Here is a 25412-nt window from a genome sequence, read left to right on the forward strand (position 1 = left end):
AGATGTGTGCACAGCGCAGCAGCCTACGTAGATGCAGACTGACTTTAGAAGGATGTGTAAGAAACCGGTAATTGGACATTTTGTCTGGAAAAGAGACCTTGTCAGCTATGAAACAGGATGGACGGAGTTATACTGTTACCTAGATCTTTTTACAGTTTTTGAGTTTTTAATTAGGTATACTTACTTTTATTCTAAAGAAGATAAATAAATAAGGATTCTGGACCATGGTAGTGTGGTCAGAAAAGAAAGAAGGGGATATTTCTGTTCTAGAACATTTTAGAGGTTAGCCCTACATGGCTTGGCCAAGGATACCACAAATGAAGAAGAAAGGAAAGTCATGACTACAGTCAGATTTCTCACTACAGGGAGGACCAGATTACCAAGGAGAGAGGACAAAGCAGACTGAGAAGCAGAGGTGGAGCTCTGCTTGGAATGAGGCTTGGAAGACTGAGTCTAGGGCTGTGGAGATGCGGCCAGAATTATGAAGTTTTTATTTCACATTAAAGGCAATCATTCTTCAGATAAAAGTCTGTTACAGTTGGATATATTTTTAATAAAAGAAACTTTAGAGGGTCTAGTGATTTTCTCTTTTTATAAGTAAATGAATACATTATTTTGCTAATTGGTGGAGAACGCAGGACAGGACAGCAATGCACTGCAACTTCTGTGCTTCACTGTAATTATGCTAATTGGGTAGAAGGCACGAACATATTTTGCCACTATGTGAATGAAAAGATAACCAACTGAGTAGGGGAACATATTTGCTGATATATCTGATAAGGGAGTAATATCTGTAAGGAACTTATAAACCAACACCAAATATATTTTGAATTGAGAAATGGGCAAAGGACCTGAATAGACACTTCTCCAAGAAGACATACAAATGGTCATTAGATATATGAAAACATGTTCAATATCACTAATCATTAGAGAAATACAAATTAAAATCCGAATGAGATGTCACCTCGTACCTGTCAGAATGGCTCTTATCAAAAAATCAGCAAACGAGTGCTGGCAGGGGTGTGAAGAAAAGGAAACCCTGTCCATTGTTGGCGGAATACAGACTGGTGCAGGCAGCCACTGTGAAAAACTGTACGAAGTTTCCTCAAAAATTAAAAATGGGGCCCTGGCCTGTTGGCTCAGTGGTAGAGCATCAGCCTGGTGTGCAGGAGTCCCGGGTTCGATTCCCAGCAAGGGCACACAGGAGAGGCGCCTATCTGATTCTCCACCCCTCCCCCTCTCCTTCCTCTCTGTCTCTCTCTTCCCCTCCCGCAGCCGAGGCTCCATTGGAGTAAAGTTGGCCCGGGCACTGAGGATGGCTCTGTGGCCTCTGCCTCAGGCGCTAGAGTGGCTCTGGTTGCAACAGAGCGACGCCCCAGATGGGCAGAGCATCGCCCCCTGGTGGGTGTGCCGGGTGGATCCTGGTCGGGCGCATGCGGGAGTCTGTCTGACTGCCTCCTCATTTCTGGCTTCGGAAAAATACAAAAAAAAAAATTTTTTTTAATAAAAAATTTAAAAAAAAATAAAAAATGGAACTGCCTTATGACCCAGTGATTCCACCTTTGGGAATTTATTGAAAGAGAATTAAAACGTTAATTTGAAATACACTCCCCTATATACATTGTAGCATTATTTACAATTGCCAAGACTTGTAGGCAACCCACGTGCTCATAAGGAGATGAGTGGATAAAAAGCTATGATACATTTATAATGGAATGCTACTCAACCATAAAAAAGAAGGAAATCTTGCCTTTTGTAACAGTATGGATGGAGAGAATTATGCTAAGTGAAAAAAGCCAGTTGGAGAAAGACAAGTACCATATAATATCATTCATATGTGTAGTCCAATGAACAAAATGAACTAACAAGCCAAATAGAGACAGACTCATATAGAGAGAGCAGGCTATCAGCTCTTGGCAGAGTGAGAGCAGCTGGGTGAGGGAAGTAGAGGATTAAGCAAGAAAGGACAAAAAAAAGATGAAACTCATGGACAACAGTGTGGTGATTGCCAGGGTGGGGGTGGAAGAGGGTACAGGGGGATAAATGGTGATAGAAGAAGACTTGACTTGGGGGGTAAACACACTACAGTGTGCAGAGATGTGTTGTAGAATTGGGCACATGAAACCTGTAAATTTTGATAACTTGTGTCACCCAAATAAATTCAACTAAAAAAAATGATTTGTTTCTTTTCCCTTTCTCTGCCAGTATCCTGATCTTTGTTTCCTGAAGTTGCAACATGCATATTAACAGATTTTATCTGTCATCCTTACTTTATATCCTCATCGTTGGCAAAAATCACGACGGCCCTGGAGTTGGGGGTATCCAGGAGCTGTTTGATAATTCTGTCAAAGTCAATAGTTCTGTCTTTGCGCTCTTGGGGAATTCTCACGGACTGGGCAATGCAAAGCCCACCTGTTTAAGAAAAGAAAGCAGAGTGTCAGTAAAGTTCCTGTAAAGATACCAAAGAAATCAGGGAAAGTAATTCGGGATTTTAAATTCTGAGCACAGCACTTTCTTGGGAATGTTGCTGAATAAGGAAGTCTTAAGATATTATGCTGAGTCCTGAGTTAATGTTCATACTTGGTACACCATCCATGATATTGCTCAACCTCATTCTCTTTGTAATGCACTTGCAACTGGCTAATTCTGCCCAGGGATACCAATCATTGATTCTGGGGAGGTAGGTTTAGGTTGACAATGTGGGTGGGAGGTCTTTAAAATGAATGCAATAGCATACAATAAAGTTACAATAAATAAACTATAATAATTTTTTTTAAATAATAAGAGGAACAGGTGAAGATTATGTTTTTGCTATAACTTTTCTAGAGTTTGCATTCCAGGACTTAATTCTTTTTTCCTTCATATTCATCTCAACTTTTAGAGTTCAGAACCAATGAAATAAATCCAAAAATAAAACAATGAAAAAAACACCACCACCAACTATTATAAATCATAGTAACACACTTTTTTTTTTTTTTTTTTTTTTACAGGGACAGAGAGAGAGTCAGAGAGAGGGATAGATAGGGACAGACAGACAGGAAGGGAGAGAGATGAGAAGCATCACTCATCAGTTTTCTGTTGTGACGCCTTAGTTGTTCATTGATTGCTTTCTCATATGTGCCTTGACAGGGGGCGGGGGCTACAGCAGACTGAGTAACCCCTAGCTCGAGACAGCGACTTTGGGTCCAAGCTGGTGAGCTTTTTACTCAAGCCAGATGAGCCCGCGCTCAAGCTGGCAACCCCAGGGTCTCGAACCTCGGTCCTCTGCATCCCAGTCCAACGCTTTATCCACTACGCCACCGCCTGGTTAGGCAGTAACACACTTTTATTTACCATATACTATGTATCCAAGCCACAAATGTTCTATGCAAGTTATCTCATCTTTAAAATATTTTAAGGTAGTATTTATTACCCATTTTATGCTAATTAGAAGATAAGGGGATTAAATAAATAAATTAGTTTATTCCAAATATTTCACAGCTGTTATATTAATTGACATCAAGAATTTTTTTTTTAATTTTTAAACTTCATTTAGAAAATTAACTTTAACAGGGTGACATTAATAAATAAAAGTATATAGGTTTCAGGGAAATATTTCTATAGCATCTGAACTGTTGATTATGTTGTATACCCATCACTCAAAGTTCAATCTTCTTCTGTTACCTTATATTTATCCCTCTTTATACCCTTCCCCCCAACCCCGCCCCATTGACTCAAGTCTCCTTCCCCCTCCCTTACATTCCTTTCCCCCTGGTAACCACTTCACTTTTATCTATGTCCATAGTCTCAGTTTTATATCCCACCTATGTGTGAAATCATGCATACAGTTCTTAGCTTTTTCTGATTTACTTATTTCACTCAGTATAATGTTCTCAAGGTCCATTCATGTTCTTGTAAATGACACTATTTCATTGTTTCTTGTGGCTGAGTAGTATTCCATTGTATATATGTACCACATCTTTTTTATCCAATCCTCTATTAAGGGACACTTTGGTTGTTTCCATGTCTTGGCCACTGTGGATAATGCTGCGATGAACATGGGGTGCATGTGTCTTTACATACCAATGTTTTTGAGTTTAGGGATAAATACTGAACAGAGGGATCACTGGGTCATATGGTAGTTCTATTTTTTAATTTTTTGAGGAACCATCATACTTTCTTCCATAATAGTTGTACTAATTTGCATTCCCACCAGCAGTGAATGAGAGTTCCTTTTTCTCCAAAGCCTTTCCAACACTTGATTATCTGTCTTGTTGATAATACAGCCAATCTAACAGGTGTGACATGGTATCTCATTGTACTTTTGATTTGCATTTCTCAAATAGCTAGTGAAGATGAACATCTTTTCATATACCTGTTGGCCATTAGTATGTCCTCTTGGGAGAAGTATCTGTTCAGGTCCTCTCCCCATTTTTTAATTGGACTGTTTGTTTGTTTGTTGCTGAGCTTTATGAGTTCTTTATATATTTTTTAGAGTAACCCCTTATCAAAGCTGTTGTTTGCAAATATCATCTCCCATTTAGTTGGCTGTCTGTTTGTTTTGTTGTCAGTTTCCTTTGCCGTGCAGGAGATTTTTAGTTTGATATAGTCCTGGTCAATTATTTTTGCTTTTACTTTCCTTGCTTTTGGGGTCAAATTCATAAATTGTTCTCTGTGGTCAAGGTCTATGAGCTTAGTTAGTACCTATGTTTTTTTCTATGTAATTTATAGTTTCAAGTCTTATATTTAAGTCTTTGATCTATTTTGAATTAATTTTTGTGCAAGGGACAAAGTGTTGTTTCAAAAAAGTAAAATATGCAGCCGTTTACTAAGTAACTGATATAGTTGCCACAGTTCTACCTCTTGCTCAGTAGTAGCTCCTAGATCTAATGTTCTAAATCACCCATGAGTCAAAGAGGAACTGTCAAGGAAAATTAAGAAAATATTTCTAACTAAATGAAAATGAGAGTACAACATATTAAAATGCATCTATTATAGCTAAAGTGGTATTTAGTGGTAAACACATACTATCAAATGCTTATATTAGAAAAGAAGAAATCCAAAATGAGCAACGTAAGCTTCTATTTTAAGAAATAAGAGAAAGCATACTGTAAACAACCTTATGCTAATAAATTCAGCAACTTAAATGAAGTGAAAGAATTTCTTGAAAAACACAAGCTACCCAAACTGAATGAAGAACAGATAACCTAAATAATCTTATTTATACTAAAAGAGCAAATTCACAGTTAAAATTTAAAAAACTTTCATAATGAAATATTCAGGCTCAGATGTTTTTATTGATGAATTCTACCACACAGGAAATAAATAAATAAAATATAATCTCCACAATCTCTTTCAAAAAATAGAAGAGGGGAGAAAAAACTCATTTCATAAGGTCAGTGTTACCCTAATAGCTAAATCAGACAACAATATTACAAAAGGAGAAAAAATAAAAACTAATATTATTCATGACCATACTTGCAAAATCCTCATAAAAATTACAAAACAAATTCAGCAATACATAAAAAAGGATACTACATCATTAAAAAAATAGATTTTATCCAAGGAATATATAGCTGATTTATTATTCAAAAATCAATTATAACTTGAAAATGATCAGACTAAATTAAAAAAAAAATGATCACCTCAATACATGTAGAAAAAGCACTTAACCAAATTCAATATACATTCATGATAAAAACTGCAAACTTGGATTAGGGGAGAAATTCCTTATCCGAATATTAGGCATCTGTAAAAAGCCTACAGCAAGCATCATACTTAACAGTAAGAAACTGCAAGGCAAGATTGTCTGCTTTTATCACTCCTCTAGAACATTGCACTGGACATACTTGTCAGAGGAATGAGGAAAGAAAAAGAAACAAAAGGCATACAGATTGCAAAACAAAGAATGAAAGTGTCTCTACTTGTAGATGACAGGATTGTCAATGTAGAAATCTGCTTCTGCCCCCGAGAGACTGCCCCAAATCTCTTATGCTAAAAAGTGAGGTAAGCAAGGCTTCAGGATATAAATACAAATACAAAAATCACTCATCTACCTATATGTCAGCAATGAACAGTTGGATTTTTAAACTAAAAACACTGTCATTAACAATGTCACCCAAAATGTGGTGCTTATTTATAAGTCTATATAGAATATGTATAGGGCTTAAATGTAAAAAAATATAAAAGATGGCTAAAGAAAATTTAAAAAATAATTTAAATAAATTCTCCCCAATTTTGTCTATAGATTCAATGCAGTTTTAATCAAAATCTCAAGCTTTAAAAAAATATATCCACAGCTAATTTTAACACTTATACAAAAAGGCAAAGGAGCCAGTAGAGTCAAAACAACTCTGAAAAAAGAACAAAATTGAAGAGTTTAACTCAAGTACAAGACTTACTATCTAGTTACCATAACCAATATAGTATGGGATTGGTAAAAAGATGGACATTTATAGATCAATGGAACAGAAAAGAGGTCCAGAATAGACCAACATATATAAAGTTAGTAAAGGTGCAAAGGAAATCCATGGAGAAAGGGTAGTCTTTCTCTTAGTCTTTCTCTACAAGTGATGCTGCGACAATGGGATATTCGTGTGCAGAACTAATGGACTTGATATATACCTCGTATTGTATACAAAAATTAACTACAAATGGACAGTAGGCCCAAGTGTAAAATCTGAAACTAGAAAACTTTTAGAAGGAAATGAAAAACTTGTATAACTTTAGGTTTGGCAATAACTTTTTTAGATACGGCAACAAAAGCACAGTCTGTAAATAAAACATTGACAACTAAGATGTTATAAAAATTAAAACTTCTGGCCCTGGCACTGGTTGTCTCAGTGGTAGAGCATTGGCCCAGTGAGTGGAAGTCCCAGGTTCACTTCCTGATCAGGGCACATAGGAGAAACGACCATCTGCTTCTTCACTCCTACATCTCTCGCTTCTCTCTCTCTCGATCTATCTTTCTCTCTCTCTTCTCCTCCTCTCCTGCAGCCATGGCTCACTGGAGCAAGCTGGCCCTGGGTGCTGATGGAGCCATCCTCAGGTGCTAAATAGCATAACCTCAGGTGTTAAAATAGTTTCAGTGCTGAGCAATGGAGCAACATCCCCAGATGGGTGGAGCATCGCCCCTTAGTAGGTTTTCCCAGTGAATCCTGGTCTGGCACATGTGGGAATCTACCTCTCTGCCTCTCTGGTTCTCACTTAAGAAAAATAAAATTAAAACGTCTTTCTGTTCTAGTATTACAAAGATGAAAATGCAAGCCAGAGAGTGGGGAAGAGGGAGATTACTAATGAATAGCATATTAAAAACTCTTAAACTCAGCAATAAAAAAAAAGCCTCAAAATGGTCAGAACATCTGAATAGACACATAAAAAAACACAATGATGGCAAATATGCACACAAAAAGATGCTCAATATCAGTCATTAGGGAAATGCTAATTGAAACACAATAATATATTATGATAGACCTATTCAAATAGCATTTTGATTTTTTTTTAAAGCCAACAATACCAAATGCTGAAGAAGAAAGATGCAGAGCAATCGGAATGCTTGTTCACTGTTCACGGGAATGCACAAGGACACAGTGACTTTAGACAACACTTTGGCGTCCCAAAAAGGTTAATTATAAAATTAACGTAACAAGCAGAAGTTCTAATTCTAGGTATTTATCCATGGGTATTGAAAACATAGTGTACCCAAAAAATGTTTGTAACAACCCTATTCATAATCACTAAAACTGGAAATAGCTAAGACATCTACCAACAGGTGAGTGGATAAATAAACTGCTACATCCACACAGGAGAATGCCCCTCAGCAACAGAAAGGAAATACTGATTTTTGGAAGAACATGAGTAAACACTAAATGCATTTTGCCAAATGAAAGAAATCAAATAAACTAGATGCATATGGTAGTATTCTATTGATAAGACATTCTAGAAAAACAAAACCTTAGGGGTGAAAGTAGAACAGTGGATGTCGGGGTTTGGGAGAGCCAGGAGGGGTTCACTAAAAGGGGCCACACGAGGGCATTTAAGGGCATGGAGATGTTCTGTATGATACTGTAGTGGCTCCATGTACTTGTCTAAACCTTAGGAACACACCACAGAAATTCAACTTTACTGTTTGCAAATTTTAAAAACTCAGTCAGGATATCAAAGGATCCTAGAATGGAATGCAGGCTGTGATGAATGAAATCTAATTATATTGAAAATGTATGAGGAAATTTCACCAAAGGAGATGAGTAAAAAAGGAGTTGACCTAAATAACTTGAAAAAAATAATGTTTGACTAAAAACTCTAAGACTCTAAGACCATGACGGCGAACCTATGACACACATGTCAGCACTGACACACGTAGCCATTTTCATTAACACGCAGCCGCATGCAGCCGCATACCAGAGAAGTATGGGGCCACATGCCGAGAAGGACGTTTCATCCTCGGCTCCTGCATGGCCAGGTGCAGTAGCTGAGGATAAAACATTTGCTGTAGTGTAGACACTCCGTGCCGGAAGTCTGTAGGCCAAAACAACAGAACTCCGGCACAGAGCGGCTAGTTCTGGGACTTCCGGTTAGGCTGTTAGGGGGTCTTTGACCTCACTTCCAACCAGCGGAGCAGGGAGCAGCGGAATGCCACGGGGGACGCATCTCTGGGGGCACTGTGATCGCCGTTACCAGCAACCACATAACCACAGCAACCATCATCCAATCTACTGTTCTGGGGTGTCGTGGATTTCTAATTGACCATCATTACTGAGATAAGTGAGGGAGAGGCTGAGAGAGGTGAGGGCCTGTGCTATGGGTGCCGTTTCCCACCATTAGAAATAGCGCAGCCATCTTAATTTACAGAAGATGCAATTTGCAGAATTTCAAGACAGCCTCTGGGCTTAGGTTTTTGTCCACTTGAGGTCAAAGCTTGAGAATCTGGAAAGGTGCCGCTTGGAGAATCAAGAGGAGTTCCACTACAAACAGGAAATTTGGAGTGGAACCGATTACCAGACACTTTTAGCACCCTGAAAATATAGCAATGGCTTTACTCACAATTTTTCCCTCTACGTACTTTAGTGAGACCTTATTCTCAGTGTTAAATAATATCAAAACCAAAAAAGAAACAGATTGACAAATGAAGTTAGTAGTGCTTGCTTGGGCTTGAAGTGAACAAAATACCAACCTTCAATTGAAGATTTAGCCAATAAAATTCAGCAACAAAAAAGTCACTAATAGGCAGGTTAGTTAAAGAATTCCCCCTCCCCCTCACTTATCCTAGTTCATGGCACCCCACACAAGTTAAATAATATCAAGACCAACAAAAGAAACTGACTGACAGATGAACAAAGAAGTCACTAAGCAGGTAAGTTAAATAACTAGTTTTTGGTTTATTAAATACAGTTATATATTACAATTATACATTTTTGTTATTTAAACTATAAATATTGCAAAATTATGGGTTTTTTTCTCAAAGTGACACACCACCTGAGTTATGCTCATTTTTTTGGTGAATTTTGACACACCAAGCTCAAAAGATTGCCCATCACTGCTCTAGTACCAAATACGTTTTGTTTTGTTTTTTTGTGATTGGTAAACTTTTCACAGGGAGATGAGTTAGCAATTCTGGATCTGCTTTCCATACCTGAGTTGAACAAAGCAGTAAATCAGTTGTAGATGAGAGCCAGGTTTCTAAGTGTTAGAGAAAGAATTCACACATAAGCAAAAAAAATAGGGCTATAGTAAACCATGAGGTGCTAGAGTCAGTGTAAAGTCATGTTAGAGAGAAAATGAGAGGGAGAGGAGCTTGCATACATGGGTTAGTATACATACATATATATCCTAGCACTACCCACTGAGATAGCCAAGAAGCAATGACAACCCAGAGCGACCAGCACACCTAGTGCCTGAATGTTGGTTCTGAAATATCACTTTCAACCAAAAGAACCAGATCCCTTCAGAACAGTGTTTTCCAACCCCTGGTTCACAAGAGTTAACTACCCTAATGTATAAAGATGATAGCCCCAATGATCTTAGTCAAATTCACTTATGCTCAGGGTGATAGCCACTTATCTGCCTGTATCATCAATGAAAATACTATTGAAGTCGTCCTAGATATCTTTGGAACTTGTAGGTTCTTTCGAACAACCTTTTGCAGTGGGCAAAGTATTAACCAATCAAACAATAGACAAAAAGCATTTAGATAAACATGTAGTATTCAATATATCGTACATGTGGAGTTCGGAAATCAAGCACCAGTTTGTACCCTGTTGTACTGTTATGTGCAGTAAGATAAAATTTAATTTGTTACCTGTTTCTATTTCCAGCCAGCTAGGTCACTGATCCTCAACTGTAGAAAGGTTGAAAAAAACACTGCTTTAGAGAAATGGCTTATTTTAAGTCTGGGGCAGGATACATACAGGATGAGACTACAGTTTCAGGAAGCAAGAAGAACACAAAGAAAAATAAATTCATATGTCAAAGAACAGAGGAGCCACCTAAAAGGGCATCCAATGAACAAGTTTTGGGCAATATGAACAACAAATTAAATAATTATAGTATTAAATGATTATCTAAAGAATACAAAACATACTTACGAACCTATACTAATACAAATAATAGATAACAGACAATAAAAATATATCAGAGCATGAATGTTACTTAGAGAACAATTTTAAAAAATAAATGTAGAATGAAGGAGGAAAATGGCATATCACCATTAGACTATTATAATGATAATTGCTACATATAAGGTCCGCTGATGAATGCAAAAATCACTGTGGGAAACTGTAAGGAAACACTGAACACTGTCTTCCCCTGAATATATACTGGTTACTCTGATGGTTTTAAGATATCCTACAACTTCTTCGATACTCTTTCTTTGAACGGATGGAGATTAATTCTTCTACCCTGGAGAGTAAGTGTAGGTTTGACTCAGTGAGTTGCTTCTAAAGAAAAAAAAAAAAAAAAAAAAAAAAAAAAAAAAAATATATATATATATATATATATATATATATGAGTAATTTAGTGGAGAAATCTGGCAGACCCTACTTTAACTGAATCACTAAATCAACATGACCACTGATAAGACATGTGATTTCATAAGTCCTCTCATATGATGTGACTGGTAGTGGCACTCCATTTGTGTTTTATTCTTCCCCCAAATCCATAACCTTCATCTAATCATGAAAATAATATCCAAAAAATACAAATTGAGAGATGTTCCATGAAATACCTGACTTGTGATCCTCAAAACCATCAAGAACATGAAATAATAGACTGAAAAATTGAAAACTGAATGGGATACTGGGACAGGAAAAAAGGGTATTTGTATAGAAATTGGTGAAATCTGAATAAATTCTGTAGTTGAGTTAATAGTATTTTTCCATTGCTAATTTCTCAGTTTGGCTCAATGTACACTGCTTATTTAAGGTATTTATATTTGTGGTAATTGGGGGGGGGAGCATAAGGGAATTTAATTTTTACAATTCTTATATACATCTAAAATTATTTCAAAATAACAATTTACCTCTATAAATACATACACATGTATGCATCCACTTACCTACCTATCTAGGTCTTACTTCTAATTAATTTTTACTTAGTAGTAGATCAGGCCCAAGAATCTAAATTTTAACAAGAGAGTTCGGTCAGCGCTTTTTATGCATTAGTTCTCCTGGAGGACATGTTAAAACACCTCTTTGTGGTCCCATTTCAAGAGACACTCAGTAGCTATGGTGCATTCTGAATTTGCATTTCTAACAAATTCTCATGTGATGCTTATGCTGTGGGTCTGGGGACCACATTTGATGATGCCACCTCTGGTGGCCGCAGGAGAAGATTTTGAGAGACATTCGTTTGGACTCTTAAATGGTTGTAGTCAGCTCAAGTAAAAGTATTCCCGCACACATATTCTAGCCAAATGTTTTCAGAGACCTCAGGATAGACCTCTGCTTTGTGAGGTTACAGTGATACAGAGGGAGCGCACACCTGGAGAAGCACCCCTGGGTGATGGTGACTGTGGTCTCAGTGCCATAATTCCTCCCAGTCTGAGAATCATCACAGGGCAGGGAGGGAGGAAGCATACTGTCCTGGGCATGCTGAGAGAAGAAACGGCCACTTGACCACCCTCTGGGCAGAACAAGGGGAATAATTCTGGACAGAAACCTAGCTTCCCATCAGGATTCAGTTAGAGCTGAGTGATTCAATGAATTGGAGCAAACTCCATGGCAATGTGCTTAGTGGAGGGGTGGTCTCCACTCACAGACTTAGGGTGCACCCAGAGTGCCCTGGGGGGGGGGACAATGCATAGAGTTCTGTGAATGCAGAATTGAGAGACTTGTCCCCCTCATGTAAGAAACTACCCAAAAGTGAGTGAAATCAAACAACTAAGCAGAGGAGAGAAACTAGCTATTCATGTCGTGGTGGGGATGAATGTGTTCATAAGGCTAACATGTAAGAGAGAAAGAAGGTTGGGAAACAGGATGAGAGAGAAACTCGCTGTTCTGATCTTCCTGCTCTTGGAGGACTTAAGCAGTACCTGCTGGAAATATTAACGTAGACAGGTAGCTAGATAGCGATGGGGAAAGAGAGCAAAGGGAGTTGGACATTACATTTTATAAAACTTGGAAAGTCTGCTTCAGTAAGAAGCTTCAGCACATCATTCAGCTTAATTTGCTAGAAGGCTAAGGCATTCATAAGTCCATCTGCATAGTCCAGAAATTCACTGTGCCCTCAGAGTCCATTGTGCCTCAGCCATCCTGACTCAGCTTTAGGAGGAGTTCTCCAAGACACTGCTGGTGACAGCCCTGGGGGAAGCAAGGGGGAAATTCTTCTACTTTAAGGTATGTGCCATGGAAGCCAGAATGGTGACCATAGAGGCCTGTCAGTCAACCCTAGAAGATGGATATGATTGGTTAGTGGGAGGAACAACACCAGTCCATGAAATTTTTTTTTTTTTTTTTTTTCATTTTTCTGAAGCTGGAAACAGGGAGAGACAGTCAGACAGACTCCCGCATGCGCCCGACCGGGATCCACCCGGCACGCCCACCAGGGGCGACACTCTGCCCACCAGGGGGCGATGCTCTGCCCATCCTGGGCATCGCCATATTGCGACCAGAGCCACTCTAGCGCCTGAGGCAGAGGCCACAGAGCCATCCCCAGCGCCCGGGCCATCTTTGCTCCAATGGAGCCTTGGCTGCGGGAGGGGAAGAGAGAGACAGAGAGGAAAGCGTGGCGGAGGGGTGGAGAAGCAAATGGGCGCTTCTCCTATGTGCCCTGGCCGGGAATCGAACCCGGGTCCTCCGCACGCTAGGCCGACGCTCTACCGCTGAGCCAACCGGCCAGGGCCAGTCCATGAAATTTTAAAGGAGCTGATTGATTGGATTAAAGAAAAGTTAGTCCTTCCCAGTTTGAAAATATAAACAGAGGCCAAAGAGAGGGCCAGCCATTTTTGCCCTTTCTACCCTTCTCTCTTCCTTCCTGCTTAGGGAACATGCTAGCCCCCTTTGCAGCCATGCTGTGTGGGCTGGCAGTATAGCACCTGGCCTGGACTGAGCTTTGATATGGGCTAAACTACAGCCCAGAACATCTAGACTTGGTTCATTATACTGGGCTTAATGAAGACAAGACTGGGCTTTTTCCTTGGCTGGACAGATGGATATGAGACTTTGAATACCTGGGAGCAACCTTCTATTCCAATCCCAAATAAATCTTACTGTAAAAGTCTAAGCTTCTCCAAATGCAGGTTGCTTGAAATTCCTTTCTCTTGTCACCGCAACAGAACCTTATCAGAACCAGCATCAAAACCGACATTAGATAAAGCGTCGACCTGGAAATGCTGAGGTCGCCGATTCGAAACCCTGGGCTTGCCTGGTCAAGGCACATATGGGAGTTGATGCTTCCAGCTCCTCCCCCCCTTCTCTCTCTCTGTCTCTCCTCTCTCTCTCTGTCTCTCCCTCTCTTCTGTAAAATAAATTAAAAAACAAACAAACAAAAAACCTACATTAGAGAGACAGTCACATCATTTGCCTCAGCTCCATAAGAGCATGCAACAAGTTCAAACATTGATGGATATTGTACAGAGATGACTTCAACTCAGCATTCAGTTCAACCCAAGCATGTAATGGCAGAAGTGAATCACTGTGAGGAGATAATGCAGACCTTATTTGTTTTGCAGCAAGAAATGAAGCGGTCCCTGTACATGCAACACAGGCACACACAGCCCCTGGTGCCCGGGTATCACCTAGCCTCTTTCTCGGTAATGGTGATTCCTCAGCATACTGCATTCTCCTCTGACGAGTAAACATATTTCCATCTCACGCTACTGCCCTACTGAATGCAAACTTTCTCTTCATGCTTTGTGTTCCAGCTGAGTCCCTCCCAGGGCATTCAGCTGGCCTGCTGTTACAGCCCTCATGCTTCCTGGTCACTGCAGTATGTGCACAGCCTATCCTAAGAAGATTTTAAGAATGAAACTTTTGAGGGGCATTTTACTTGCATGTGAAAACTAAATGGAATTTGACAGTGCCCACTGGCATTGCAATTGCCAAATTAATTCACACTTCAGTGCGGAGTAAACATGTAGGAAAAATTGGACAGTATCTTCATAAATGTTGCAAATGAAGAGGCATGTCACAGACAGGATGACTCCGTCCAGGACATGTCAGCTCTGACTGGGAATGCCCACTGGTAGTGGCCTCAGTGGATCAAGGCCCTGAGGTGATGGGAAGAATTTCTGAGTTCTAGAAATCAATTTGCTCTTCAATTTGGAGCTAAAAACTCATCAGTGTTCTGTCTGCCTGGGGTAGCTAGTGATCTGTAACAGCAAGAAGGATCTTGGGAGTCAGACCACAGATTGTTTCCTTTAAAAATTCTTTTCTCTGTCAAACAATTATAGATTCTTTTCCATCTAATAAGCAGAAGCAATAGGAAAGCATTTAAAGTTTGCAACTCAATTCTGGCAAAGCTTATGCACAATACAGTTCTACTGATTATTCGGTCTATTATTTAGACAAGCCAATTCAATTTCACAAATATTTATTGAGCCTCTATTACGTAAAATGCTAGGATTTTTTTTCTAAACAATAATATATGAAAGCAGGAGAACAGAGCCTTACAAAAAACCTCATAAAATTCCCATTACAAATGGGGAATATGAGGTCCGCAGAGTTTAATAGGGATAATATTAATCATAGTAGAAAAACTGGCAATCACTGAGTTCTGTCTCTGTGTCACATGGCATTCTAAGTGTTTTATATCATTGACATAGTCAGTGTCCATACAACCCTATGACCCTGTGATCTAGGTTTGCAAACATTCCCATTTAGACAGACAGGAGGAAACGGAGGTCCTCTGAAGTTAGGTAACACCCCAAATCGCAATTTAGTGGCAGAGAAATACTAGGATTTCCATCTTCCTATTTTTCATGCTAAATAGTAAGACAGCACTCCTGTCTTCATATTCTTTACTAATAGAGAGGAAAGTAACACAAATGTCAAATGTTATACTAGCAAAAATCAATGAACTTAATACATCTTGTTAGTGGAATCCCCAAATCTTTATGGCAGATATTTAGTCTCAGACAGGTCATTCCTGTCTGTGGAGGGTGTTAGTGGAAGAATACTTAATGGAGAGAAGAGACAGGTCACACTGGAAAGTCACATTTTGGATAAGCTTGTCCAACCCTCCATTCCCCGTTCTTTCATAGATAATAGATACCTGCTAAGGGTGGTGAGGTGCCCAGTCCCAAACAAGACCATATTACTGTACAAAGTGCAAGAGATCAATTCTGTTCCTCAGTCCCCTAGCCTTTTTTCTAAGTAGGAGTGACTATTATCTGTGAAACAGGCAGGGATTTTATGGGGGCAGCTCTGGAAAAAAGCTTGTTCTTTTGGGGAGAGAGAGACAGACTGTCCCGTTTTTTCCTCCAGCCTTGTGGATGTTATGTCTGGAGCTCTGATGGTCCTCTTGGTACCACTGGGCCACAAGCAAAGTGATGAAAACCAATGCATTAAAAATGGCAAATCAGAGAGCTAGAATGAAACAGAGTCCCCAATGCCATGCAGCAATGAGCAGAATATGATATTTGGGCAACCGAATTACCTCTTTATTTAAACTACAGGCAGGCGGTTTTCCATTTTTTTCTTTTTTCTTTTCTTTTTTTTTTTTTTTTGCAACTGAACACATTCTTATCCTTGTCTTCAAAGAATTCCCAGCCCAGTACAGAAGGGGGAGAAAATTTCTGAGAGTAAAAGAATTTCAAGGAAGGCAGAAGAAAGACCAGGAATGACCTGCAGTGAGGACGCTGGGGAGAGACTCACCAGCACCTGCGTGGATTTGCGGGCAGGAGAGCCTGCTGGGAGGGAGAGACAAAGTGGGAAAGCACGGAGTCACATGGAAACTGCAAAAAGCACCCAGGGTGGAGGAATGTGGGAAACAATTTTGGTGCTAGAAACACCTTTGTTGGAAGCCTGGGAGTTAAGAGTTCAGAGCTCTGGATTTTTCTTGGTCACTATCTCTGCATAATCTTTGACATATCTATGTCCCTTTCTGGATTGACAAGTGAGATGGGGGAAAGGTGGAAGGCAGGAATCAAGGATGGATGGACAGTTTGAGAAAATCCTCAGCACTTAGCCTATAAATATCACTTTGGGAGCATGGGGAGATGAGCTTGCCTACAAAAAATACAGTAAAGTGTAGTAAACTGGTGGGTCGGGGTTGGGGTTGGATTGTACAAGACTTTGTAAGACACACCACAAGAAACTGTAGGCTTGGGTGAGAAACATGCAGCTTATGCTCTGTTGGTCGGCCAAGGGCTATCACTGAGAGCACAACTCATGCATCTTCTGCCCATGCCAATAATAGGTTCATCCATAATATCTTTCTGGCAAGAAATGTTGGACAGCAAGCCTAAGTTAAGCACGTTCAGGAATTTCAGTGGCATCATTTTGCCCGAGAAGAATTTGGATTAACTTTGGGAAATGTTGAGGCTTAAAGCAATTTTGAATAGAGCCATGTATATTCAATTGATTGTAGAACCTAAAAACTGAAATAACACTTAGTACAACCCTCCTATTGCATAAACGGCGAAGACTGTCTGGAAAGGAAAAGAGACTGCGTAGTATCAGAGCTGATGCTCTGAAATTAATTTTTTTCTGTTTTTTTGGGTTTTTATTTCTAACTTGATCATCTTTCAGCTGGTGATGTTACACTGTGAGTGACTTTCTTTGCTGTTTCTATGCCCATGAATTCATTCAAAAAAATATTTGCTAAACATCTGTCAAGCTTCAAGCACTCTCTTTTAGTTGCTAAGGATATAGAAATCAACACAAAAGATGAATGTCCTTCTCACTCACATGGGAATTTACAATTACAAGACTTGCTTCCTTTTAAAGTCTCTTTCAGAACTTTGATAGCCTCTATTGAGGCTCTGAATTTAGCTTACAACCCAAATCCCAATATGGAGCATCAAGTTCTCCACAGCTGATACCTCGTCAGGTCATGAAGGGGTTAATGAAGAATGTGCTCTGATTCAGGAAACCTTTGGAAGGCAAGCTGTTCCTTTCCTTGAACAAGCACTAGAAAATTGGCTGATGTTTTAGAGTCACTGTATTCCCTGTGGCTTGAGCAGCCTTGGCTGTCAGAATCAATTGCCACTTGTCTCCAAGCAGCAACTCTGTAAGGATGACCCCCTATGCACCCCTGGACAATAGGAAGGAGGTCATTTCAGGAATATAAGACAGGGCTGATATTTCTAAATTACAATGCATGTATTGGGTTCTCACTTGGAAGTGTGTACGGGAAATGGAACAGGCCTGGTCTGTAATTCATTTTAAATCTTGAAAATTAGAGGATAATAGAATACCAGGTCTATATGGGAATACACCCAGAAAATTCAAATTCACTGGGAGTTTACAGCAGGTATATATATGGCTATTCCATTATATTTCTAGGGAAGTGTTTCTAAAGATGTGCTTTTGCCTTTGTTTTGCCTTTGCAAATTTTCCAGTAACCTGTGTATTTCCTACAGTACTATGCTACAGCAATTTAAAAAATCATTTCCATTTTATTATTTTCCTTAAATTAATAGGTGATTTATATCTTATGCTTTTTTCCCCATAATGACTCCTTTTATTGGTCTAAAACTTTTAATTCCTCCGATCTTATTTGAATACTATCAAGTATTCAAATAGGTGGTTAGAGGTGGGTTGCTCTTTCATTTTATAGATGAGAGGACAGGAGCTTAGAAATTAAGTTGATTTATTCAACATTATATAGCCAAAGACAGTACCAGAATAAAAACTGAGAACATGTGATCCTAAATCCAGTGCCATCTCCCTACCAGCTCTTAGGAACTGTGATGAGATTCCTCCCAACCCCCACCACTGCCTCTCTCTGTCACATTCCTCTCAATGAATCAATAAAACAGAACAAATGGAATGCTTATAACTTGTGTCGCCATCATCAGATTCTTCTGAATAGTCTACATTTCTGTTAAAATCTTTTACAACATTATAATTTCATTTCATGAGTCAGTGCCAGACATATTAACTCAACCCCTCTAGACTAATCTCTCTCTCTTTGTATACCTGTAGAGGAGAAAAATAGAGTCTTCATCCTGTCACTAGAAAAGGGAAAATTTGTACTCAGATCTCAGGCTTGTTCTCCATGATTGATGAAATGTTTAACATAGAATTCAACTTTGTAAAGAAAAAAAAAAGAAAGCATTATTTTCATACCATTAACACTATCGGTTTGGATAACAATTGGCCATGCTGGATATAATAAATAGAATTGTATAATATGATTAACTATCATTGAAATAGTGATCTCTGCAGGCTAGAAGATAAATTGAACTTTAAGAATTGTGCTATTTTTCAGCGTCTTTTTCTGCAGCTCTCTTCCTCTTTCCCTATGTGTCTCTGCTAAGATATATATCATCAGTACTGCAGCAAACGACTGTTCTCTTAAAACTTGAAAGAGTACACATATCAACAAAAGCCATTTTAAAGAATTTGAGTGTTTATCATTGTAAAAGAAACCTTGCTATTTATCAGTATGTATGTCCCAAAGCAAAGGAGTGGAAACAAATGAATCCTGCATTGAATGGTTTTTAGAAATATGTCACCCTCACTATTTTTTCACAAACTCAGAGAAAATTCTTTCCGTTCCTCACTGAGGAGTGTGTAGCAGTTAAGACTTTATGCCAGCTGATGCTTCTTTAAGCACAATAGGTAAACGAAGATGGTGGTCAACATCATAATCTTCATCTATGTGTGACTTCAGCAGGAAACTGTGTATAATTGCTTCCCAAGTCTCTGGAGATTGGTTAAACTGTTAACATTAAGGAGAAAAGAGTTCATTGAGTTTTCTAAGGGTCTTGGATAGAACAAGACATTTGAAATAGATTCCCTCATCTTCCAATTTACTGGTCTGTCATTGGAGAAGGTTTGCTCAGTCTCTGTTTTCTGTAGAGAATTCCCTCAAGAAATCAAGCAACAAAATGAGCTACTTTCTGAGTTCTTAAGTCTTTTAAGAGTTTTAAGAACTTATTGCAGTAAATCTCTCCAGACAGTTTAGTGCATCATTTATAATGAGATAAAGGCTTATTAATAGGATTATTCTGACAATCAACCTATTCACCTCCTTCTACAGCGTGAACCTTGTTGGCAAAAAGGGAGTGCAAGCCCTCAGTCCAAGAATTAGGAAACAAAATTCTTCAACAAGTATCTTCCAAGTGATCTATCCAAAGCTGCACTTGATAAAGCCGATATCCTGTTCTTAGAACATGTTAACTCTTAGTATTAAACCAAAATGACCTTTTTTCTCAGCATATTTTAAAACATACTTGTCTTTTGTGATATATTCTTATGATTTGATAATAGAAATACTAATTTTTATTCCCCCTTTTTTTAAAGATTTTATTTATTCAGTTTAGAGAGGCAGGGGGAGAAGGAGGGGAGGAGCAGGTAACATCAACTCCGTGTGTGCCTTGACCAGGCAAGCCTAGGGTCTTGAACCAGCAACCTCAGTGTTCCAGATTGACACTTATCCATTGCACCACCACAGGCCAGGCCAAGTTTTCATTTTCAAACACTGAATATGTTCAAAAAATAAATAGAATCATACTTTTAATGATCTCTATATAAACTTCATCAACCATTTGTAAGTCTTGAAAGAAGAGAATAAGAGATATGTATGCAGATATCCTCAATCCTGGAAAGAGACATGAGTACTTGAGTAATGATATAAATCATGACCAGTTTTTAAAGCTTAATGTTTTGGGCCAGACATATAACCCTCTCCCACACACTCGCGCACGCGCGCGCACACACACACACACACACACACACACAGAATAAGAAAACACAAGGCATGATTTTCATCTTCATCTTTGCATAGTCACAGGGTTATTGAAATTAAGTAAGTGAAATAAAAATTAATGAGAAGACTATGTTTCATGCATAAAGATAAAATCAATGCTTCTGAAGCAGCTGTGCTTACAAATCAATTGCTTCTGATAAACTAAGACTAGTATCAGAGCAATACCCACAAGAAAAGAATGTGATAGAACAAACATTTATAGACCACATGATTTCCATCCAGAGTATAGTAAGTCAGCAATGACATAAACCTCAGATTAATCAACCTCCCCCCAAACTGCCAAATGACATCTTGGAATGTGATTACACAAAATACAGTCTAATCAACTGGATGTTAAATGTTTAATGTAAAATATTAAGAAAACACACATCGTCTCATAACAATGAATATGAATTTTAATTTAGGTTGAGCCAAGCAATCACCTTTGTGATTATGTGAGCTCGGAACATTAAGCTAGCTCTAGCAAACGTCCTTCCCTGGAGGGAAAGCCACACATTTGGTCTCATTCAAATACCTTAGTTAGAAATTAGAATCAGATCTAGGTTGCTACCTTTTTTTCTTTTTTCTTTTTTTAATGTTTACTTTATTGATTTTAGAGAGAGGAAGGGAAAGAGAGAGAGAAGGGAATATCGATCTGTTCCTGTATGTGCCCTGACCGGAAATGGAACCAGCAACCTCTATGCTTCATGACAAAGCTCTAATCAACTAAGCCATCTGGCCAGGGCCTGGATTGCTACCTTTTGACAATGTTGTGAGTTAAAGGAACCAAAGGAATGCACACGTTCATCCATATGCACACACAGTGTGGATTCACCCCACGTTTCCTCCTAAGGATGTTCTATCGGCTCAGGCTCCAAAAGCTGTATCCACATTAAAATCATCCTTAGGCTTCAGGAACTACTCCAAGAGATAAGTGGGAAGAAGTCAATCCCATAAGGAATGATAGTGACTAAAAGATGGCCATGTATAGAGAGAATCAAGAACACTTTTTTCTTCTCAGACAAGTTACAGTTGTCTTATCTATAGCAGATTGACACACTGCAATAAAAAAAAAGAAAAGAAAAGAAAAGAAAGAAAGAAAAAAGAAAAAAATGCGAAGTACTATCAGGAAAGTAAAATATTTCAGCAGGCCCAGAATATACACTGAATTCATTCTGGCCCTCTGGGGTACAGGAGTTTATATGGCTGTTGTAAGTACAGACACATTATGCCATAAAATATTGTACCCACAGTTCTTTTATCACCTACTCATTTTTGAACTGCCTTCCCTTATAATTTATGGTTTTGTGTTCTTAGAGAGGAAACCACATGAATAATCATGTAAGGTGTACTGTGCATTGACCCTGCTTGGTATTCATGTATGATCTTCATTCAATAAAATCACATCACACAACTACAGGTTGGCTCGGAAGCAAACTGAGATGGCGTGGCCAGAAGAGTCAGGCGGTAAAGAGGTGAATTGTCTGTTTGTAATTTAAAAAAGAAAAAGCAGTCATCTGCTTTTCATTATAACAATGTGATAGCAATTCTAAACACTGGCAGGTAAAACATACTCTTCTCCCAATAATATTTTGTTGATCTGTCAGAAGTTGGCGAACTTCTTCTAAAAAGGGCTAGATAATAAGTCCTTTACAGTTCACAAGCCACATGATCTCTGTCACAGCTGTTCAACTATGTTGCAGTCTGAGCAGTCAACTTCCCTAGAAATATGTAAAACATGGTCATTTCAAAAGAATGATTTACAAAAATAGGAATCTGGACAAATATGTCCTGGAGGTCAAAGTTATCTGGCCCCTGGTCTAAGTTCTAAGCAATTGTTGAAGTCACCTTTGTGCTTTAGGAATATATGCATAAACTTTAAGATTACTTTTATCCCTTATCCTTTAAACAATGTCATATTCTACATGGAAATAAACTCAGAGAATCTCAAATTATGCAATTGGCTTCCAACACATGCAGAATCAGTTACAAATATTCATTTCAAGGGTAAGTTCATATTAGGAATCATTCAAGATCATGTCAAGCACACTTCATACACCCAACTCCGACAGTACTGCTTATTCTTGCATTTAAACCATATATTTGCAATAAACAATGAAGGTGAAGGTGTGAAAAATTATATAATAAACAATTTAAATGAATGCTTTGACAAAGATATTTTAGAGAAAAATTTCCAAATGTAGAGACATTTGAAAAATCAATCACAAAGCAATAAAGACGTGTGTCATGGCAATTTCTAAAAGTTATGATGAAATAAGAATTTCATAAATTTGAGCCAACCTTAGGTTTATTCTTAAGAATTTTTTATTAGCATATCTATAGCTTCCTAGGAAAAAAAAGCTTTTTCAAATAAAATTAATTAAGTGTTCTTTGATCAACTTTGAAAAATACAGATGAACAAATGTGGCTAAATTGTCTATTAAATATGAATAGGTAAAGAACATCAATTTTTACAAAATAGTTGACAAATTCACAGAAGTTAAAGTTTCTAGTCCCTGGCTGGTTGGCTTAGTGGTAGAGTGTTGTCCTGGCATATGGAAGTCCCAGGTTCAATTCCTGGTCAGGTCACACAATAGAAGCAACCATCTGCTTCTCCACCCCTTCCTCTCTCTCTCTCTCTCTCTCGCTCTGTTAATCTCCCACAGCCATGGCTCAGTTGGTTCAAGCACATCAACCTCAGGCACTGAGGATGGCTCCCTGGAGCCTCTACCTCAAGTGCTAAAAATATCTCAGTTGTGTGCATGGCCCCAGAGGGGCAGAACATAGGCCCCAGACAGGACTTACCAGGAGGATCCCAGTTGGGGCACATACAGGAGTCTGTCTGTCTATCTCCCCTACTCTCACTTGGAAAAAGAAGAAGAAGAAAAAAGTTAAAGTCCAAACAGAAACTGTGATGTCATTATTTGTTACTGCAACAGTTCAACTAATATAAAGATGTAATATTTAAATTTCATCTTTTATTGTGTTGCTGTTTTATACAGTAATTTTCATTTGTATATTTATGACTTTATTAAAAGCACAAACAAAAGATTTTTGCCACTTGCTTTTTCCCCATCATTACTGTTATTCATTTCATGATCATTATTGTAAGTAATTCTGTCATGTAGAAGAAGAAGTTATTAAAAAATTATTTACTTTGAATGTCAAATGTTACGTATGCCCCTAAGGCAAACAATAGTTTTGCTTCATAAATGGAGAAAAAGGTGAAGAGATGATTTGTCCAAGACCAGCCAGGAGGTAAATAAAGTTTCATTTCAAAACTATGTCTAATTATATAACACAATATAAAATAATTACATGACAATTAGAATATATCAAGGGCCATCTTTGGGGGAAACTTGAATTAGAACATGAAAAGCCAGCACTAGGTGTCCTAGTCATGTTCTATTGAGAGTTCATTAAGTCCAAACTGGACTGAAGAGTCAGAACGTCACAACTTGCAAATTCACTGGTCCAACCTTTTATAAACCAGATCTCCCTATTCAAAGCAGATGGCATATTCCATCTTATTATGAGATGGAATGGTTATATTTTTCAACTTATCTGTCCATTTTGACTGTTAGTATCAGTCATCTGCATTAGTATGCAGATCCAAGAGAAAGTGCATACACACACACACACACACACACCACACCACATCACATACACATGCACCATAAACACAACACTCATCACACATACATACACACACACTACATCCCACACATACCATACTACACATGTCATAGACACATACAAACATGTCATACACCACACATACCATATCATACATACCACAGACAACCACATACACATGCATATTTCACATACACATGCATCACATCACACATATCACATATACATACATCATATACTACACACACACCACTCATACCATGCACATACATATCACACACACACACACACACACACACACACACACACACACACACCACACTATACATTCCTTACTCCCGACGCCAAAACCTATGGTACTTTGGTACCAGCATTTTGTAAATAAGTATAGTGATTTCCACCTAGGTAATTAAACCCAGGGAAATTAGTGAGTTTCCTTTATTTTTTTCAAAGCTTATTTTCTATCACAATTAGTTGTGGTATTTGAATGCAATAGAGACAAATTAAGATTTCTGATTATGTTTTCTTCACTCAGGAAAGATATTGACACTGTTGTTCCAGTTATATTTAAACTGTTGCTTTATAGAGTTATAGGCAATACTTTAAATTACAAGACCTAATTTTCTAAATTGGTTTGATTAATATGTTGTTGGAATTAGCTTTCATATACAATTGGTTTTATTACAATTTTAAAATAAAACATTGGATCACGAACCTTGTTTATTTTTTAAAAAACTCCTGAATTATTTTTGTGTCAATAATTCTACTTTGTGAACTTTTTAACTGCCACTAAAAATCCATGTGTAAAACTTTGAAGGATTGTTCAGTAATTTGGCTCAAGATGGCTACATTTTTATCATCTGAAATATTACTCTTGATAAAAACATTTCTGCCATAAAGGCCCCAAAAACCTTTAAATAAAAATCTTATTCATCCAACAAAATCCTTCTGCAAACTCTTCTCCCTGATTTGCATTTAACAGTAAATCCTAGCTTACAATTTTTTCAATAATTTTAGAGTCAAAAGACTCTTTCAGATGCATTTAAGTTAACATCCCCAAGAGAAACAAGACATCCTTCTATACTACTTATATGTTTACATAGGACTTTGATGTTTATGCTTATTTTCTTTTTTTTTTTTTGTATTCTTCTGAAGCTGGAAACGGGGAGGCAGTCAGACAGACTCCCGCATGCGCCTGACCGGGATCCACCCGGCACGCCCACCAGGGAGCTATGCTCTGCCCCTCCGGGGCGTCGCTCTGTCGTGACCAGAGCCAGTCTAGTACCTGAAGCAGAGGCCATCTTTGCTCCAATGGAGCCTTGGCTGTGGGAGGGGAAGAGAGAGACAGAGAGGAAGGAGAGGGGGAGGGGTGGAGAAGCAGATGGGTGCCTCTCCTGTGTGCCCTGGCTGGGAATCGAACCCGGGACTTCCGCACACCAGGCCGATGC

General features: G+C 38.5%; 1 protein-coding gene across 3 annotated transcripts in view; it reads right to left on the minus strand.

The window, feature by feature from the left end:
* The window catches only part of GRM7 (glutamate metabotropic receptor 7), a 966696-nt gene that overhangs the window by 460767 nt on the left and 480517 nt on the right, over nt 1–25412 (minus strand). For all 3 annotated transcript variants that reach the window (XM_066351400.1, XM_066351399.1, XM_066351398.1), the window contains exon 3: nt 2271–2412. In XM_066351400.1, the coding sequence (XP_066207497.1) occupies nt 2271–2412 (142 nt within the window). The remainder of the gene's footprint in view (nt 1–2270; nt 2413–25412) is intronic.

The sequence above is a fragment of the Saccopteryx leptura genome, chromosome 10, assembly GCF_036850995.1.
Source record: "Saccopteryx leptura isolate mSacLep1 chromosome 10, mSacLep1_pri_phased_curated, whole genome shotgun sequence".
In the NCBI taxonomy this organism is placed as follows: Eukaryota; Metazoa; Chordata; class Mammalia; order Chiroptera; family Emballonuridae; genus Saccopteryx; species Saccopteryx leptura.